Genomic DNA, 21671 nt, shown 5'->3' with positions numbered 1-21671 from the left:
GAACTGGAGAAAGTCATGTTCCAAAAAGAGAAAGTCAGAGTTCCAAGTGATTAGTGGAGTTGGGAGAATGACAGCAGCGACAGATGAATTTGACAGAATGTGGTAGAGAGATTTTAAGCTAGATAAGATCGAAAAGAGGACATTCCAAATTACTAAGTCTCTGACAGGGAATATCGGAACAGACATATGAACAAGTACCACCTTTGAGGCGAAAGGAATCATACATTCCTTGATTGGTCCACTTGATATTGATGGGTCAACTGTCGATGATCCTGCTCAGGTAGCTAACAAACTAAATGAATATTTTGCATCGACATTCACACATGAGGAGTTATTCAGCAAGGGGAATGCCAGAGGTGTATTCAACTCTAGCAATAAGCTACAGAATCTTGAAATAACTGGGAGTAAAGTGGAGGAGAAACTGTTGAAGATAAACACAAGAAAGTAAGCAAACCCTTAGCCATAATTATGAGAGCTTCCTTGGACTCAGGGGAGGTACCCATAGACTGGAAATGTGCAAATGTGACCCCAATTCACAAAGGAGGATCAAAGGCTGACACAAGTAATTATAGACCTGTGAGCTTAACTTCTGTTCCAGGAAAATTAATGGAGGCACTGGTTAAAGAAGCACTGCAGGATCATTTGGACAAGACTTCAGTTATAGCTCAGACACAGCATGGTTTTGTTAAGGGGAAGTCTTGCCTGACCAACTTGATTGGATACTATGATGCAGTCACAAAAGAACTGGATGCAGGGAATAACTTTGATATTATATACTTGGCTCTTAGAAAGGCTTTTGATATTGTTGCACATGGAAGACTGCTACACAAATTGGAGCAGTGTGACATTGGAGGCAAATTGCTGCTATGGATAAAGGGGTGGTTGAGGGGGAGAAGACAGAGAGTGGTAATCAATGGACACTGCTCATCGTGGACTAATGTTATTAGTGGAGTCCCTCAGGGCTCAGTGTTGGGTCCATTATTGTTTTCTGTATTTATAAATGATATTGATGATGGTATATCAAGCTTAATGTCCAAGTTTGCAGATGATACAAAGGTTGGCAGGGTTGTCAAGGACACTACTGACACTATGCTGCTGCAACAGGATCTGGAAAGGTTGAGCAGATGGGCTGAGAGGTGGCAAATGAAGTTTAACATTGACAAATGTAAAGTACTACACATGGGAAACAGCAACCCCAGAGCAACGTATCAACTCTGTGGTACTACACTGACAGTGGTAGAGAATGAAAGGGACTTGGGGGTGATTGTGCAGGCAGATATGAAGTTCTCTGAGCAGTGCAGACGGGCTGCAAGAGTAGCTCATGGAGTATTGTCAATGATATACAGGAATTTTTCCAGCAGGGATAAGGAGGTGATTATTCCATTGTATAAGGCAATGGTCAGGCCACACCTAGAGTACTGTATACAGGTCTGGAGGCCTCATTTCAAGAAGGATGTAGAGCTGCTGGAACGAGTACAGAGAAGGGCAACAAGATTAGTGAATGGAACAAAGGGGTGCTCTTACGAAGAAAGGCTTAAGTTTTGCAAATTACAGTGTCTGGAGACTAGGCACCAGCGAGGTGATCTGATAGAGGTGTATAAAGCCTTGAATGGTTTAAGCATGCTCAATGCTGATGGGATTCTTCCTCTAGCTCAGAAAAATCACCTGACAGGGCATAAATTCAAATTGAGGAAAGACAGATGTAGGATAGACGTGCGGAAATTTGCCTTTAGCCAGCGGGTGGTTGGTTGGTGGAACAGACTGCCATCCCTTGTGGTGGAGGTTGATAGCCTAAATAAGTTTAAGGCTCAGCTGGACAGGTATTTTGAACGAACAGAGGGGTGAAGTGGAAGTGGGTTTTTTTTTTTTTTTTTTGGCTGATGCTGCATAAGCTTGCTTTCTTGCATCAAATGCCTCTACTAATGCTAATGCTAATACATCGAATAATTCAGACAACTGAGATGAGCAGTGGTTGAATCAACCGATAACTGAGATTCTGTCAGAAAAAATACACTGGGTTTGGCAGACTGTAAGTGGAAATGGGCATCATTGACACCATGTATATTTTTGAAAGGAATGAAGTTTTGGGGAGGTTTAGATTTTTTTTGTAGATAAGTTTGTTCTTTTAGTTCGATAATTCATGGTGCATTCAGAAGTAAGAAAAGGTGGCAAGGACATGCTGTATGAAATAATGAAATTTTTGAATATGGCATACACATGGCAAGAATATATCCAGCTCCTTGATATAACATGGCCTCGCATACACACTACGCAGACTACCTCCAGTCACTATCTGGCAGAGTAGAGGCAGCGAGATTATACATTTGCTGATCTGGAAGCCTCCCAGAACGTTACAGTAGGCTTGGTCCAGTGTTCTATCTAGCAGCCAGCTTGTGAACACCGTTTTTTAGAGCTGTACCCTCAAAACGTAAGGAAGAATGTCCATAACTTCAAAAGGCATCGATCATACTGTGTGATGGAAGATTGGAGGAAGTTTCTGGAGCTTTGCTCTGGAGACTAAATATGGGTTCCACTACTACAAGAGTCCAATAAGCAAAGTGGTGGTATTGCACCAGTTGATGAGTTATCTACCACCTAGCATTGCCTGGTAACACAGAGTGGTGGCATTCGTTATATTAAGGAGGAATGCAGGGGTCGAGGTGTGGGCACCACACCTTGACCTCTGTTACATTGGTTTGCACCACAATGGTCACCTCCTGTATGCTAGGTGCCATATTTCAGGACTTGCACATGGGGGTTATAGCCAGGGCAGTTCCACCACTGTCAGGATCCAAGCAGAGGATTTGGCTGTCATAGATTGACCAGACTTTAACAAAATTAGGTCCACTTGACTTGAGTGTTACCCGAATATCAGTTCCATCACTGTTTTGGGCTCAGTAGCAAGTACAGTTTGGAAAACCTTTGCCAAATCTTACATAGTATCTTTATTTCTGTGGTTTCATTTATTTGCTTAGTTGTTTTTTGTGTTTTGGCTCTACTTTTGCATTCATATGTCAAAATAGGTCTTAACCGCTTTATGTTTTTGTTTCTTTTCTCAGATTCTTATTGTTTCAACTTGTTCTATTTAAGCATCTAGCCACTTTGTTAGCACTGTTTGTCTGGTTTATGACTTCATACACTATTCTATTACTGTCATTAACTTCATTGTGCAAATGTTCAAGTCATTATCCATTCTAATATCAATTTAACTCTTACAGGATCCTTAGAAACTGTTGCATATATTGTTTAAATCTATGCAACAGTATTTGTAAATCATCTTGTTTGTGCAAGAAGTACCATGTCATCTGCATAGTTTATCATTTTTAATTGTTTATATCCAATTTTAACCTTTAACTTTTAAATTTATTTCTTTAATAATTTCGCCCATAATAAGAGTGAAAAGGGTTTGACTCAAAGAATTTTTTGACTCAACCTTGTCTTATACTTTTTCTAATTGGTACTTCTGTAATAGATAATGTGATTCGGTTTTGATTAGTGTTTGATTTTTGGTATAAATTTTCACTATTCTAATAAAATTAAGTATATTTCTTCTTTATAATATATTTAATCTTCTAATTGTACTCTAGCAAATGCTTTTCCAGATCAAAAAAGTATAAGAATATTAGAAGATTAAATTCATTTACCTTTCTTATAATATTTCAATATAAATACTGAATTAGTACATGATTGTTCTTTACTAAAGCCTTATTGTTCATTTTGAAATTCAAATTATTCATAAGATAAGTTTTACACTATTTTTGTGTATAATTTCAATATGGTACATAATAAATTTATTCCTCTAAGATTTTCAGCCTTATTTTTTTTATCCTTTTTTTAAGAATTGGTGTTGTGATACTCTTTTTCCATTCAGTAGGTATATTTTCTGTATCTGCTAAATATAACTGTAAAAAGTTTCTGTTTCCCCTAATAATCTAGGGCCCCATATTTAAGAAGTTTTTTTTTTTTTTACTTTTTTTTTTTTTGTTTTATGGTGCATTGGCATCTAAGGCCATAATGCACCAAGTTGACTTTTTGAATTTTTTTTTTTTGAATTTTTACTTTGTTCCACATACTGTGTTATATTCCTATCCGCTGCATAAAGATTCTGAAAATATGTTCCCCATTCTAATATTGATACATGGGCCAAGTTAATATATTCATTAATTTCTTTTCTTTGATTTGTGAATAATCTCTACATTTGTTTCTGCATACTGTAAAAGTCATGTTGTAATTGGTGAGAGTAATTATTCCAAAAGTCTTGCTTTGATTTTCACACTACAGCAACTTGGTTATCTCCTTATCAATTAATTACTACGAACTTTATACAACACTTAATAAAATTTCATAGTTTTACATTAAAAAAAAAACTTGCAGAGAACTCTGTATATATGTGTATCTCTTCACAAGCATCACCATGTTCATGCATTTTACGTAAAAATAAATGTGAAACGTGCATGGACTGTCCAAGCTACATTTAATCTATGAATTTCTTTTTTTGTTACAAATTGTATGGAAAAATAAATATTAATTGCCGTCTTTGTATCGGTCCAATTTTAATGAAATCTGGAATAGCTCAACAAAGCTTTTTTTTTTTAAATTGCTCAAATATAGAATTTCACGAAAATCCATCTCTGTTATGGACAGATGGATGGACATGGTGAAGAAAATAGGCACGTATATATAGGTAGCCCTTGTTTTGCACTGGTCCGATTTACACCGATTCGCAATAGCACCGATCACTAACCACAATGCCATTTTTATTTATAAATGGAAAGTTTAAAATCATCAGACAAAATTTATCGGTATCATACTGTGCTATGTATTGTGAACTGTTTACGTGATTTAGGACAATCTGAGCCAATCAGCAAATAGCGCATTTGTATCAGAGATGAGAAAGATTCCCACCCTCAAAGTAACCACTCGTGGATGCGGGTAGTAAAGGTCCATGCGGTGAAGCATTCAGTTGGTTGTTGTTTACACTATTTACACGTGTTGGAAATTTATTACGCTAATATTTTTTATTAATTGTGCTGTTACTAAATTAAATAATAATAGTGATAACCGTGTGCAGTTTTTCCAATCGTGTTATAAAGTTTTTAATTTAATAGAATAATGACATGCCATATCTGGTAAAAGTAGTTAATTGAATCCTAGTGCAATATTCGGAGGATAGAATCTGATGAAAGCCGCCCTAATGTGTGTAGGGCTATGAATTATTACATCGACTATTACTACAGCTATGAAGAATGCTAATAAAATAAAACAATCGATGCAAAGTGGTAGGTAAAATTTTTGATGCCCGGAACCTAATCCTGTGATTTCCGATTGACTCCAATATATAAAGGGTTCCATTTGCGTCTGTCCCCCCAGGAACCTAACCCTAGTGTAAATCGATGGCTACTTGTATATATGTGTCTGTAATCTTCACCATAATATTTATTTTAAATTCAAGTATTACCTGCACTCGTGAATGTGCCTAAAAATGAGCTTTCTTTGGTAAAATAAATAATATTAAACAAACATGTACCCAGTATGAATAAACACTTTACTAGTTATTGTCTACTTACTCTTATTTTATTATTTATTACCAGTGAAAACTTCATAAGCATTTCTAAAAAATGCTAACAGCCAGAGTTTCATAATTGTTCAGAGTTACCCCAGGGGCTCATATCTGGTGAGTATGGGCTTGGCAAACCCAGGATCCTGAGCTGGATATCATCATTCTTCTCTTTCTTGATGACTCCTTTCTACTTCTCTCTCTCTCTCTCTCTCTCTCTCTCTCTCTCTCTCTCTCTCTCTCTCTCTCTCTCAGGGTAACTTGGGATTTTTTTTTTTTAGCTGGTGCAGCATCAAACGGCTAATAATAATAATCAGACATGTATAAATTTTTTTTCAGGTGCTGGAAGTATGACTCGCATGTAGTAGTAATGGAGGCATGTGATGCAAGAAAGCAAGTGTATGAGCTTATGTAGCATCAGCCAAAAAGAAAGGAAAAAAAAAAAAAAAAAAAAAAAAATTCACACATCCATTCCAGTCTCTTTTCCAGTTCCTCCTTGAATTTATTTAAGCTATCAACTTCCACAACAAAAAGATGGACGCTTGTTCCAGCAATTAACCACCCCTGGATAAAGGCAAATTTCCACACATCTGTCTTTCCTCAGTTTGAATTTATGCCCTCTCAGGTTCATAATCTGAGTAAGTGGAAGAATCCCATCAGAATTCAGCATGCTTAACCCATTCAAGGCCTTATACACCTCAATTAGATCACCTCACAGGTGCCTAGTTTCCAATCACTGCAATTTGCAGAACTTAAGAAGCCTTTCTTGGTAAAAGGATCCCTTCGTTCCCCTCAACAATCTTGTTGCTCTTCTCTGTACACACTCAAGCAACTCTACATCTTTTCTAAAATGAGACCTGTATGTAGTACTCAAGGGATAATCACCTCCTTTTCACCTACTAGCAAAATTCCTGTATTCCTGACAATACCCCATGACCTGATCTGCAGCCTGTCTGCATTGCTCAGAAAACTTCATATTTGACTGCACAATCACTCCCAGATTTTTCATTTTCTATCACCCCAAGTGCAGTACCACACAGTTGATACACTTCTCTTTGGTTATTTCTACCCATATGCAATACTTTGACAAATGCAATGTTAAACTTCAGTTGCCACGTCTCAGCCCATCTGCCCAAATTTTATAGATCCTATTGCAGTAGCACACTGCCATTACTGTTAACAACCCTGCGAACCTTTTGTATCATCTGCAAACGTCAACATTAAGCCTGATATATCTTCATCAATATAGTTGGTAAATATACAAAACAACAGTGGGCTCAACACCGAACCCTGGGGGACTCCACTAATAACATTAGTCCATGAAGAGCAGCATCCATTGATCATCACTCTCTATCTTCTCCCACTCAACCACTCTTTTATCCATTGTAGCAACTTACCCTTAATACCAGTCTGCTTCAATTTGTACAGTAGTGTTCCATGCACAACAGTGTCAAAAGCTTTCTGAAATCCAAATATATGACATCAAAATTATTTTTTGCATCCAGTTCCTTTGTAAGCACATCATAGTATCCAATCAAATTTTTCAGACAAGACTTTCCCTTAACAAACCCATGCTGTCTGAATTATTTCGCATGTTATGAAATGCCCTGTATACTGACCATGACCAACATCAGTAGACCAGTCCAGAAGGTATCCAGCCATGGGCACAAAGAGAATGTGTCCCCACCCTACCATCTCATTTTTGGATTTTGTAGTGTGAAATTCAGCTTTTGAAGGGTTTTAGATTTCAGTTTATTATTCCAAATGAAGCAATAAAATTTTATGGTGAAAACATCAGTCAGAAAAGGTAGTCAGAGATGAATTTAACTTCTGGACCTAGTTTTGAAAGAAACAGCCTCTTGTCCTGACAGTACCATAGATACACTCAGTCTTGAGGTTCAACAGCTCTGGTCTGTTTCAGCAATAACAAGTATTACAAAATTGTTAATTAAAGGGTATTTAAGAAGTATTGTGAGGCAAGATAGATTGGCAGGATTTTTGTTATTCCGCAACTACAAAAAAAAAAAAATCCCACTTTACCCAATTATTGTAAATAGATTTCATCATGCAGGAAATATTGGATGAAAGAGAACAGTACTTAAGTATGTGGTTTATTTATTTTAAATTGTTATTTATTATTAATCTTTTGTTTTATCAGTGTCAAAAACTATTTGTATCGTGTGGGGGGGGGGAACAGCAAATAATCAGGAAAAATCACTATTCATCATCTTGTGCTCATGCTTCTCTTGACTTTTGTTTTCTATTTATTAAAAATCAGGGAAAAGTCAACATTGGTCATGGGTATACTGAATGATCTTTAATGACCTATTTCTTTATTGGTACAATAAGGCCATAGCAACTGGTTTGGTTTTTGTTAATTAATCATTTGATTTTAATTTAGTTTATGTTAAATCCGTTTATTACGATTTAGTTCAATGTTTAAATTTGCATTTTGTCTGTTATATTTGGTCATTTAATCTATAGAGGGAGGTGGCAGCTATGACATACTTTATAATTTTGAGTCGTGTTCATTATTTTCTGTCTGGTCCAATTGTACAGGGACATCCATTAACATTTTTCTGTATTAGCAGCAAATGACCGATATAAAATCCATTTTGGAGTTCATGAGCACTGATATCTCTTTGATGAAGTGGTGCTTGTGAGCTTTAGTTTCTAATTGTCTATTTATTATAAAAATGGCACTCATTCTTTGGTGAGTGTGGACATACACTCCTTGGGTGGGGAAAGAGTTATGCATTTGCACTGCTGAATGTGAGTGCTGTATTGTCTTTTTTTATTTTATTTTGAATATTAAGTGGCTTGGTACACAGAAGCAGAAATGCCAAATTCAACGTAACTACAATGGTAATTTTCTGTACTTACATTGTTTAGTGTTTTCCTTTTTCATAAGTCTTACTGAATGTTTTAATTTGCGATGTAGCATTATACACCCTGTCTTCTTGGTTTTGACGTCGCAATTAATTGAAAAATATGCTTTTGTATCACCATGGCTGAATCGACAATGGCAATTTCAATATTTTGGGAACAACTCTTTTTGGAAATTCACAGTGAACTGCTTGAAGCTTAACACATTTGCTACTGGCTCCAACCTTAACACAGTGAATAAAATCACACGACTGAGTTAATCCTGTGATTTTTTTGTAGGTAGAGATATTTCTGGGCTTTCATATCACTATGGCTAAATTAGTTGGCCTCTGACAAAGGTTGCTTGACAAAAATATCCAGTTTTGCTTCCTGCTAATCAGAAGAAAAGGGTTCTAGAAATTGGGTGGTTTTCATCCAGGTGGGTTAAGCCCCTTCATACATATAAGCTTTGACCAGCAGTGATTGTGTTAATTTGAAAAAGAATAATGGAAAAAAGGCATTCTAATGCAGTGCATGCAAGGGTCATGCCAGCATGCCAAATCATTTATATATTTCAAGTAAAAATTTGCATAGAAGCTTTTTTCAGATCTTTTTGTATAAGAATTACTGTTACAGTATAAGAATAAACTTCTGGATACAGTACAGTTTTTAACATAATTGAAGTTGTCTGATGTTTCTCCTAGATGTCTTTACTTGAATGAGATTTTATTATCACTTAATTACACCCAGCCAAAATTACTTATTAGTTATTATTTACAGAGAACATTTTTACTGCTCGTTTTACTTGAATGAGATTTTATTATCACTTAATTACACCCAGCCAAAATTACTTATTAGTTATTATTTACAGAGAACATTTTTACTGCTCGTTTCACTTATGGGTATCAGCCATGGAGACTTCTCATTTTCTCATATAGCATTCTGTCCTGTAAGAAAGTTAAAGAGCAACTAAAACAATATATTAAGTAATATTTATAACTGAAATAAGATAGTCAATCTCTAAAATTCATTTATTTCTATTTAACTAAAAAATGAATAATCTTATAGATCTTTGTTGTTGAATCCCCACCCCAAGAAGTGGGCAAGATAATTATGCATATATATTTGAGAACAGATGCCTCATAAATACATGCTTAGTGAAATCTCAATTTAAAATGTAAGGGGCCAGAAAATAAATTTAAATTAAGCAAGTTTGAGTTATCTGGTGCTTTTTGGGAGGGGGGAGAGATAGAGAACTACTTTAATTAAAATTTTAGCAGTGCTCTCTCTCTAATTGTGAATATACTACTAAATTTTCATTTATTAGTATATTCACAATTATTAATCGTTTTAAATAAATGAAGCAATCTAAAGACAGATTGTGAACTTAAGTTTCTGTAAGGTTGGTTAACCTCAACTTATCAAGTTACCTCTTAAGTTATGTAATTTTTTCCCCCTCATTTAAAAATACAAAACACTATATTAAATTGAAATTTAAGCAAGTATATATTTTCCTCCATTGTTCGACTTTTCCACTTTCTTTCAGTACTGTTTACAAAACTGTTTTGTCAATGAAGGTAATGCATTTTTGACAGCCCAAAAATTTTAGCTTGTTCTTGACAAGCAAGGATAGCATTTTAGACTTCTGATTAGGTGTGGTATGCTGATGGTACGTGGTCTAGTGAATATCTTTCTTCCAACCAAGGTTCTCAATTTTTCCATGCTTAATTCAAGTAATATGAGAACATGCCACACTGTTCTGATGAAATCCAAAACACTTATGGTTCACGAATGGCTATTTCTCTTACAATGCATTATTCAACATCTCTAGCTACTAATGTTTTAATAGGCTGCAAAGATTCAAAATACACCATGCCAAAAATATCAAAGCAAAACTTTCCTGGGGTGAACACCATCTCTTGGCTGTTGTATATTTTGGTTTTTCCACTGCTGATCATGTTTAACATTATCACACAGCACCCTTTTTCATTGCCAGTAATGAAATGGTTTGAAAATGGCACATGCCAGTTCACAAGAACACAGTTAAGCACAAATGTTTACCCAATCTTGCAACTCTGTGGTGGTAAAATGTGCAGAACCCACCTTCCCCAGCAGACGTAGAGGAGGGTGGGAGCTATTCTGCTTGCCATCATACTGCAAAATAACAGATTCCATGATGGGCTGGATACAAGCTCCTTTACTGCAATTGATATTGGGGCTAAAAGTACAAGTATGTGGAGCTTCTCATCACAAGCATAGTTGGAAATTGTGCAAACAGTTAATAATTTGAAGATCAGGGAGACAAATTTCTATGCTGCTCATGTCAGTAATGCTCGGCTATTTCAATTAATACACATCTAGTGTCACTAGATTTTGATTTTTTCCCTGTTTCATTTCACTCTCTCTACCTAACTACCTTTTCTTTCTTTCTTTCTTTTTTTTTTTTTCCTCTGTTGTGCATGATTTTCAGATATATTGTGATTTCTGTTATCCATCGCATGGTGATATGTTACCTAAATTGAAATTGTGAGTTGAGAAAGAAAGAAGCTGTCTCTAATGCTAGCCTGATTTTGGGTGTTTTATTGCTTTTACCCCCTTTATATTTAGTCAGTTCTAAATACTTTCACTGCCAACTTTTCTGACAACCTTTTTGACCTGGGAATGAAAACCATGGTAACAAGTCAATCTGGACTGAAATGGTCAGAGACATTTTTGGGCTTTTTTTCCTCACTGACGGAATTAATCAGCTTCTGGTGAAGGTTGCTTGCTATTGTTAATCTCTCTATACCCATTGCCAACTTCAGTATTAGTATTTTTCCCATTTTCTTCTTTTCTCCATTTCTTTTATCATATCCTATGTCACCCATGGTTTCCTAGATCTTAATCCTTGCCAAAATCCTATTTCCTCTTTAGTAACTTTTCTTTATACTTAACCATTTACCATCTCTTTCCCTTAATTTCACCTACATAATGTTTTGTTGTTCTTATTCTTTCTGTATCCCATCTTTTAACTATGCTGGCAAAAAAAAAAATATTTGTTCAAAGTAACAAGTACTGGTTGCTTATGCTAGTTACTCCATTTTAGCATTAGCATATGATGGAAGAAGGCAAGCTTATACAGCATCAGCAAAAAAAACAAAAAACAAAAAACAATGGGGTTCCCATTTCACCCATCCATTTGCTCCAAAGCATTTGTTTAAGCTATAACTTCCACAATGACCAACTTTTAACAAGCGGCTGCTTTAATGTTCAAGCAATCAACCACTTGCTGGCTAAAGGCAAATTTCTGCACATCTATTCTACAACTGTCTTTTCTCAATTTGCATTTATGCCCCCTCAAGTGTAATCTGAGCAAGAGGCAGAATCCCTTCAGCATTGAGCTTGCTCAAACCATTCAAGGCCTTATATAAACCTCAACTGGATCACCTCGCAAGTGCTGTAATTTGCAAAACTTAAGCCTTTCTTCGTAAGAGCACCCCTTTTGTTCCATTCATTAATCTTGTTGCCCTTCTCTGTACTCGATCCAACAGCTCTACATCCTTCTCAAAATGAGGCCTCCAGACCTTTTTATACAGTACTCAAAGTGTGGTCTGACCATTGCCTTATACAAGGGGATAATCAACCCCTTATCCTGCTGGCAAAATTCTTGTATATCATTGACAAGACCCCACGAGCTGCTCTGGCAGTCTGTTTCCAGTGCTCCTAAAACTTCATATCTGACTGCACAATTACCCACAGGCCTTTTTCATTCTCAACTGCCCTGAGTTTAGTACTGCACATTACTCTGGAGTTACTGCTACCCATACGAAGTATTTTGCATTTGTCACTGTTAGACTTCAGTTTGACACCCCTCAGCCCATCTGCCCAACTTTCCTAGATCCTGCTGCAGTAGCATACTATCATTAACAACCCTGCCAATCTTGACATTTAAGCCTGACATGACCTCATCAATAAATGGAGAAAACAACAATTGGCCCAACACTGAACCCTTTGGGACTCGACTAATAACATTAGTTCACGAAGAGCAGTGTCCATTGATTACCACTCTGCCTTCTCCCACTCAACCATCCCGTTATCCATAGCAGCAAATTGCCCTTAATGCCACACTTCTCCAATTTGTATAACACTGACATGTGCAACAGTATCAAAAGCTTTCCAGAAAACCAAGTATATGATATCAAAATTATTTTTTGCAACCACATCATAGTATCCAATCAAATTGGTCAGAGAAGACTTCCCCTTAACAGACCCATGCTGTCTGAATTATAACTTCAGTTTTGTCAAGATGGTCCTGCAATGCTTCTTTAACCAGTGATTCCATTATTTTTTCCGAAACAGAAGTTAAACTAACAGGTCTGTAATTACTTATGTCACCCTTTGATCCTCCTTTGTGAATTGGGAGTATATATTTTCACATCTCCAGTCCATGGGGCTTTCCCCAAATTCAAGGATATTCTCATAATTATGGCTAAGGGTTTGCTTACTTCCTTTGCTGCCTCCTTTAATATAACTGGATAGTTCTCATTCACCCTTTCTTATGTTTAACTTCAACATTTCGCCTCCACTTTGCTCTCAGTTATTACAAAATCATTTAAGCTGACAAGCTGGCATCTACATTCATAAGTGAGGAATTCTGTAGAGGGAAAAATACTCATTCAGTTTGTCAGCAACCCGATCATTAACAATCGAACCATCGATATATCAAGTGGACCAATCTGATTCATCTCCCTTCATTCTAGAGTTTACATAAGCAAAGAAGTCTTTGCTGTTTTTCTTTGCATCCCTTGCCAAAGATTTGTTGTTGTTATTATTTGGTTTTTAGGGGCATTAGCAACTAAGGCCATATTTCTCTGGGGTTCCCTGACCTTTCCACATCCTCCGTATTTGGTGGTCACAGGCTCGAACCCCGGTCTAATTAAGAAGCGTGTGCTATGCACTGCTGCCTCTGGCTACGGAGGCGCCAAGTTTTCTTGTAATCTGCCTTTGCTTGCCTAACCTCCATTGAGACTTGATTACAGACTAGCTTATATCTACCACAAGCTTCTGTGTCACCTGATAATTTATATGCATCCCATGCATTTTTCTTCTCTTCTTTTTTAAAATATATTTAGAGGTTTCTCTATTCAATCTAATATATTTAAAAAAAAAATCCCTCTGCATATAATGGTATTTTCATTCATTAAATAAATTATGATATTCACCAAATTTTTGTGTACTACAAAGGATGTAAAGTGAATTTGAACAGTTCTTGGTTCTATTAACTTTAAAAAAAACTATTTTTCATGAGGATTATTCTTCATATAAAGAATCAGAACTTGAAGATATGTACATGTATGTTCCCCTCGAATTGATAAATATATATTTTACCACTTTAATTACTTTCTAGTAAATGCAAGCTCCCAGTATTGACAACTGGCACTGACCAACCTGCTTTTATGTGTTTGTACCTTACTTCTTTTGTATGAATAAATCCAAAATCTTGTGATGTAATTCAGATGCAGCATTATGCATGGTGAACACTTATAACCATCATGTACTGACCAATAAGTTGATATTTACATATTACTGTTATTTCAAAAACTTACTTCATAGGCTAGTTCTTTACTGTAATAATAATACTATATCTATTCTGGACTGAATGCACCAACCTTAACAGTGCTTCAGTAAGTTTAGAAATGGAACACACCAAAATTATAAACTACTCATGATGAAAATAAGAAATATGAAAGGGAACATACAGCCCATGGTTTTGTTTTGATTAGCAAACAAAGTCACAAATTTTCAGTATTACATGATAACTCAAGTTTCTACTTTTAATGTTGATGTGTATTTTGGTGTTTAAGATAATTAGTATTCGATTTTCAAAACTGAAATCTTACTTTGGAAGAAACTGATGGTTTTACTTTTAGAAAAGCTGTTTCAAAGTGTTTATTCTCGACTACTACTGGCTGGTTATCTCCATTTTCAAATTCTTTCTGTAAACCAGACAATGATAAGCACTCCCTTAAGGCTGCAACTGAAGCTTCTCTTACCAAAGCTGCTAAATCAGCTCCCCTAAAGAGCAACAGAGAATGAATTTAAGTACATATTAATTAATCTTTCCATTATAGTGAAAAAGTTTTTATCTTTAAATAGGAATTAATGCTTACTGTTTGACTGTAAATGTATATTCAAGTTTTTTTTTTTAGACCTTTATTGTACAGAATATAATCCTATGTGCAACTAGTAGTCACCTATAAAATTATCATTAATGAACAACAGTTAAGAACTTCAGGTATTTGAGATTTCATATGTTACAAATACGTAAGACAACCTAAAAAAAAAAGAGCATTGCTTTTATCAACTTACTGGGTAAAAAGGAACAAACTGGTTCATGAACTTGAAGGTCACTGGCAACAAAGCAGAAGTGATCTCATGGAATCCTCCACCTAATCATATCACTAATATAGGGCATAACATAATTCCTTTTAATGTATATAAAAATATAACTATATAATATCGGTGTAGATATACCACAGTTTACCCATAAATTTGAACTACATATGTAGTATCTATACCGATATTATATAGTTAATTACCTAAACCCATAAGAAATTATGCCTTGTGCATTTCATCTTCTAATACATTATTATTTATACACCATTTGGCATCTCTCACATTGTGGAAATAACTTTGCAACTGTGATGGCATGTTGACTTAGTAGTATTTCTACATAATGTCCCTCTGAACTTTAATTCCCCCCCCCTTGATTTTTAATTTGAAAATTCATCCATAGCATCTCCCAAATCATCAGCAGCTGTCAAATTGGACTCAACTTATACAAGAATAAGTAAGTTGAGTCTGCACTGGGGCATCTGCACAGTACGGTGAGACATCATTTAATTGGACATGATCACACTGTAGTAATCCTATAGAAAGGAAGGCTGAGTTTGTCAGAATTGGGACTGACTTATTTAAATGTCGTTACACTACTCATGTTCTGGACAGACTCCAGATAGTTGATAATGAGTCTGTTTGTCATGTTAATCAGGGTAATGATCTAGTTGCCACTGTCTACATTCCCCTACTATCTAGGTGTGTCTGCATGAGTTGCCAGGGTGCTGCACTGAAAGTGTGCATGCAGTTCCCTGGCAGAATAGGTTTTATTTATCCAAGGTTAAACTGACTATTCCACTTTTATATACTGAGAATGTTGTATATCGGATTACTTGCCCAGATTGTGGGGTGCGTGTGTTATCTTGGTCAAGCCAAACACAGACTGGGCAATCATACTAATGAACATGAGGATTCATCATTCTGATATTGGCAACTCAGCCATCTCTGAGCATTACTGGTGTGAGCAACATTTTAACTGTAATCCCTGTTCTAGCGTTGAAATAATAGATCAGGCTAATAATTATCACCATCTCTTGTGGTTAAAGGCCCACTATATAGCTGTGGAGAGTTTCACCACCAATCGGTAATGCTGGAACCAACGTACATCCTATTATAGAGGCAGTCATTTTACGTGATTAGAGGTAGTGACCTAATAACTTGCCTAAAGGATGTCATAGGAATAATGCTGAGTCTGGCAGTTAATATTCTCTTCTGTTATTCCTGCCCTCCCTTCTGTCATTTCTTTTCTTCGCCAAGCACAGTCAGCAGCTGGTTATCTGTATGCATGTGCAAGACTACCTTTCTATATTATAGTTAACCTGCAGTCGTAGGTTTCAGTAGGTTGATAAAGAGGCTCTTTGCCTCAAATGCTACTTGCCTCAATTGTTTGATTTTATTTTTAATCCAACTTTGTATTTTAATGTTTTAAATTAATTTGTTTTAGTTTTATTTTTAGCAATCTAATTTTTAATTACATATTTTTATTTCAATAAACTTTTGGTTTTTCGTTTATTTTATTAGTTGTAGGTTGAGGCAATATTGCTTTAGTATGTTTAACCCCAATGCTCGAGGCCTTTTCTGTAAGATGCCATCAGCGCTGAGCTTGTTCAATCCATTCAAAGCCATAAACACCTCAATCAGATCACCTTACAAGTAATTAGTCTCCAGAGACCGCAATTTGCTGAACTGAACTCTTTCTTGAGAGAGGCGGCAAGCGAGTGCATTGAACCACTGAGGCTGGTTATGCGAGCATCACTAGACTCTGGGGAGATTTCCTTGGATTGGAAAAGTGCAAATGTATCGCCCATACATAAGGGTGGCTCTAAAAGTGAAGTGGGAAATTATCGACCTGTCAGTCTGACTTCAGTAGTAGGGAAAATCATGGAGGCATTGATCAAGGGTGGAATTCAGGATCATTTGGATCGAATTGAAATTCTCAAGGATACTCAGCATGGTTTTGTAAAGGGAAAATCATGTTTAACAAATCTGGTTCGCTATTTCGAAAGGGTCACTCACGAGCTGGATTTAGGGAATAATTTCGACATTGTTTATTTAGATTTCAGCAAAGCTTTTGACTCAGTCCCACATGAGCGGTTGCTTTATAAGCTGGAACAGGTTGGAATCACTGGGAAAATCCTTAGATGGATAGAAGGATGGCTTCAGGGCAGGAGGCAGAGGGTTGTGATAAATGGCTATTCCTCAGATTGGGTTGATGTAAGAAGTGGGGTTCCCCAAGGATCAGTATTAGGACCACTGTTGTTTTTAATTTTCATAAACGACATTGATGAAGGGATAGAGGGCGTGATGTCTAAATTTGCAGATGATGTTAAAATTGGTAGAGTAGTTAATGATCACTGTCAAGCTGAGCTTCTTCAGAGAGACCTAGATAGACTTCAAGAATGGTCAGAAAAATGGCAGCTGTGCTTTAATCCAACAAAGTGTAAGGTATTACACCTGGGAAACAGTAATCCCAAAATAACTTATTCACTTGGTGGAGTTCAACTAAACCCAGTACTGGAGGAAAGGGACTTGGGTGTTACGATACAGTCAGACATGAAATTCTCTGAGCATTGTAAACAGGTTGCAAGGAAGGCCCATGGTGTCCTATCGATGATCTATCGAACTTTTGCAAGTAGAGATAGGGACGTGATAATCCCATTATATCAGGCCTATGTTAGACCACACTTGGAATACTGTGTTCAAGTATGGAGACCGCACCTAAAGAAAGACATCGAGCTTCTTGAAAGGGTGCAAAGAAGGGTAACTCGCCTGGTGAGATCGGCAAAAGGGCGTTCTTATGAAGAAAGACTTCGAATATGTGGGTTGCAGAGTTTGGAAACTAGACACCTTAGAGGAGATTTGATTGAGGTGTTTAAGGCTCTGAGAGGCATCAGTAAAATGAATGAGGACAAAATTTTCAAGATTATAAATGATGCTAGAACTAGGGGACATAAATTCAAGTTACGCGGGGAAATGTTTAGATTGGACTGCAGGAAGTTTTATTTTAGCCAGCGAGTTATAAATTACTGGAATAAGTTGCCTTCAAGGGTGGTAGAGGCCGACAGTTTGGGGAAATTCAAAGGTCATCTGGATAGTACTTTCGGGTAAGGGAAGCGCATAGGATGATAGGATTAATTTCCTTTTTATTTAATTTTTAATTTCATTTTATTATTTTTATTTATTTATTAATTATTATTATTTATTTATTTAATTTTTGTTTTTATCATTGTTTTGTTCGGATTTTTTTTTTTTTTTTTTTTTGGCTGGTGCAGCATAAGCCATAGGCTTTCTTGCACCATACGGCCGTTACTAATACTAATACTTTCTTAGTAAGACCACCCTTTTGTTTCCTTCACCAATCTCGTTAACCTTCTCCAGCACAGCTACATCCTTCCTAAAATGACACCTCCCACATAGGGCCTAACCATTGCGTTGTACAATGGGATAATCACCTCCTTATCCCTGCTAGCAAAGTTGCTCTATATCATCGACAAACCCCGTAGTCTGCCGTGGTAGACCATCTGCATTGTTCAGAGAACTTCACATGTGACTGCATAATTATCCCCAGGTTGTTTTCATTTCCCACTAACCTGAGTGTAGTACCACACAGTTAATATGTTACTCTATGATTACTGCTACTCATATGAAGTACCTACCATTTGTTAATTTTAAACTTCAATTGCAATTTCTCAGCTCATCTGCCTAATTCTTCTAGATCTTGCTGCACAATAGCATACCTTGATTACTGCCATTAATTACCCTATGAACCTTTGTATCATCTGTAAACTTAGAAGGCATTACGCCTGATATACCTTCATTAATAAATACAGAAAACAATGGGCTCAGGACTGTACTCTGGGGGACTCTACCATTAACATGAAGAGTACTGTCCATTTATAACCACTCTGGCTTCTCCCACTCAACCGGCCCCTTATCCATAGCAGTAACTTCTCTTAATGCCACACTGCTCCAATTTATACACAGCAATCTTTTATGTGCAACAATATCAAAAGCTTTCCTGAAATTAAAGTATATGATATCAAAATAATTTTTTTTCCTGCATTACTTCTTTCACCAGTGACTTCATTATTTTCCCAGGAATGTAAGTTAAGCTAATAGGTCTGTAATTATTGATCACATTTTGATCTTCCTGTGTGAACTGGGGATACATTCTCCAGTCAATAGTGATTTCCCCTGAATCAGAAAGACATTTTCATAATGTGATATCAATAATTATAGACCTGTTAGCTTAACTTACAATTCCTGGGAAAATAATGAAGTCACTGGTCAAAGAAATAATGCAATTATACTGCAGTAACAAAAGAACCGGATAGCAAAAAATTATTTTGATGTCATACACTTGGATTTCAGGAAAGCTTCTGATATTGTTGCACGTAAAAGATTGCTGTGTATAAATTGGAGCCATGTGGCATTAAGAGCAAGTTACTGCTCTTAATTCCTCTCAGTTATCACAAATTTCCAGTGGGAAAATACATTTTGTTATACAACAAAATGGCAGTCCAGCACCACATCAATACAACTGCAAATTATGTCTCTTGTCCTAGCTATAACTTTTTTCTCTTTTACTATGTTTATCACTTTCTTTTATATTATGAGTTAACAATGAAGTGAAGGATAACTGCTATTAATTTTGAAATAAAATTATTTAATCAAGCTTATATTTCAAGAAAACAGACTCCAAAATGTTTAAATGCACTTACGTAAAACCTTCACACCGTACATCGGACCCTATAACATTTATATCAACATCATCTCTCAGATGTGGTTTTTTCCCATTCTATATTAAAAAAAAAAATTGTATTTAATAAATAAAAATAATTAAATCACATATAAGCAATAAAATGAACCAATAAGTATTTTATGGGTCACAGTGGGCCAGTATTTCAACATATTCAATAATAATAAGTTATCATCATCCAGTTGACATGGGTGTCCAGCGAACCAGTTTGGTGTGACATAAGCACTGGAAAAACGAAAATTAGAGTAGCAGTGTGTTATAGGCCAAATGACTGTGATGAGTAAAATTAACAACTGTACAGAGAAATAGTGGGCCAGTAAATCAGAATGTTTTAGAATGGGGGATTTTAACTTTCCAGATCTTGACTGGAACTTGTGGGTTGGTTGCTCATACACGGGCAAGACTTTTGTGGATTTACTGGATGACTGTTTTCTAATAGAGAGGCAACAAGAGAGAGTAATACACTTGATCATTCATGCATTAAGAATCTGCAGATAAAAGAATCATTAGATTGTAGTGATCACAGTGCACTGATATGGAATTTACTCAAAGATGTAGGTATTATCAAGGGTAAAGGGAAGGATTTTTGCTTTTTAAAGGAGAATATAGTGGGACCAACTGATCATGTTACCATTGGCAAATTCTAAACGGGAAGCATTCAAGCATTCATAGAAGCTACTAAACTTTTCGCACTAACGAAGAAATGCTGTTCCAGGTTTAGACCAAGGGTCAGAAACCTGCAGCTCTTTAACTTTTAGCCCACATGTACAAGTGCAGTGGGCACAAGCGGCGAAGTTAATATAGCATTAGTTTCAGCACAAGCTGTAAACACTTCTCAGTTTAGTTTTCCTGCACATCGCAAGCAGACCACACATACTGCAAGGTGTTGGAGATTAATCATTGCGGGGATGGCGAATATAAAATAGTTAAAACAGGAACAAAATAATATCTGTGTACCTAGTGTTTGTGATAGGTACGTAAATTCATATTATAAATCACTTCACTTTTTAAAAAAGTGAAATAAGAGGATATTAAAATTGCTATCATTTTAAAATGCCAATTCAAAAGAGTTGAGCAAGAAAACCATGAATTTAAGAAGGAATGGACTGAGCCTTATGCATTTGTGGCAAATTCTACAGGACTTCCTGTGTGTTTAATATGTAGTGAAAAACTTTCACACAATATAAAAACACAAACTTAGAAAGACATTTTTTGACTAAACATGATGCATTCCATTTGCCAAAACATATCCAGCCAGTGAGCCAAGAAAAAAAGCTGTGAATGAGTTACAACAGAAAATATCGTTAATAAAGAATTCATTATCAAAGTGGATTAAATCATCGAGAAATACAAATGCTGCTAGTTTTGTAGTTGCATGTGAGTGAATTAACATGGGGGAAACCATTTACGGACGTCAAATACATAAAAAAAAAAAAAAAATGTTTTATTAAAATGTTGGAAAACTTTTCAGCAATTTTCAAAACAAAAAGAAATAATTATGAAAATTAAAGAAATGCCAATATCTAAAAAAACTGAGTGACAGAGCTTTACTAATGGCTGAAGATGTAATCAATCAGCAGATTATGGACCCCAAGTCAGCATCAGGATTTTCCATGCCTGTGATGAATCATGTGACATTGGTGATATCGTGCAATTGTCTTCGTTTGTAAATATATAAATTCTCAAGGACCCCAAGAATTTCTTGATTTACTGCCACTTACAGGAAAAATGTGTGGAGAGGATATAGAAACTGCAATTATCGAATGCTTCAAAAATAAGAGAATTAATACGAACAAAATAATTTGTATCATGACCAATGGAGCCCCGAGCATGAGAGGTGAGAACAAAGGTTTTATTAATTTATTTAGAAAAATCATTTTGCATGATGTGTTTTCCTTTCATTGTCTAATTCATCTTTAGGAGGGGTGCCAGGAGTTTATCAAACTCTAACAGGAAACTGAATTATTTTGATGATAATCGAGAGGAAAGTGGAAGAGTAATTGTTCAAGTTAAACATAAAAAAGACACCTTGTGTGGATGGGATCTATCCAATTATATTAAGGAAGGCAGCAAAGGTGGTAAACAAACCCTTGGTCATAATTATGAGAGCAACTT

The 21671-nt window shown here is 36.0% G+C and overlaps 1 protein-coding gene across 1 annotated transcript in view; it reads right to left on the bottom strand.

The window, feature by feature from the left end:
• Positions 1–9275: 9275 nt before the first annotated feature.
• The window catches only part of smid (nuclear valosin-containing protein-like smid), a 402569-nt gene continuing 390173 nt past the window's right edge, over positions 9276–21671 (bottom strand). Inside the window, exons 18-20 of the mRNA XM_090375537.1 lie at positions 19519–19595; positions 14302–14476; positions 9276–9369 (exon numbers count right to left, since the gene is read on the bottom strand). Coding sequence (XP_090231663.1) covers positions 9328–9369; positions 14302–14476; positions 19519–19595 — 294 coding nt within the window. The 3' untranslated portion in view covers positions 9276–9327. The remainder of the gene's footprint in view (positions 9370–14301; positions 14477–19518; positions 19596–21671) is intronic.

Source organism: Mastigoproctus giganteus, chromosome 6 (genome assembly GCF_048544385.1).
Source record: "Mastigoproctus giganteus isolate SK-2022 chromosome 6, ASM4854438v1, whole genome shotgun sequence".
Classification (NCBI taxonomy): domain Eukaryota; kingdom Metazoa; phylum Arthropoda; class Arachnida; order Uropygi; family Thelyphonidae; genus Mastigoproctus; species Mastigoproctus giganteus.
The sequence above is the reverse complement of the archived record's forward strand: the minus strand, read 5'-3'. Positions and strand labels throughout refer to the sequence as shown.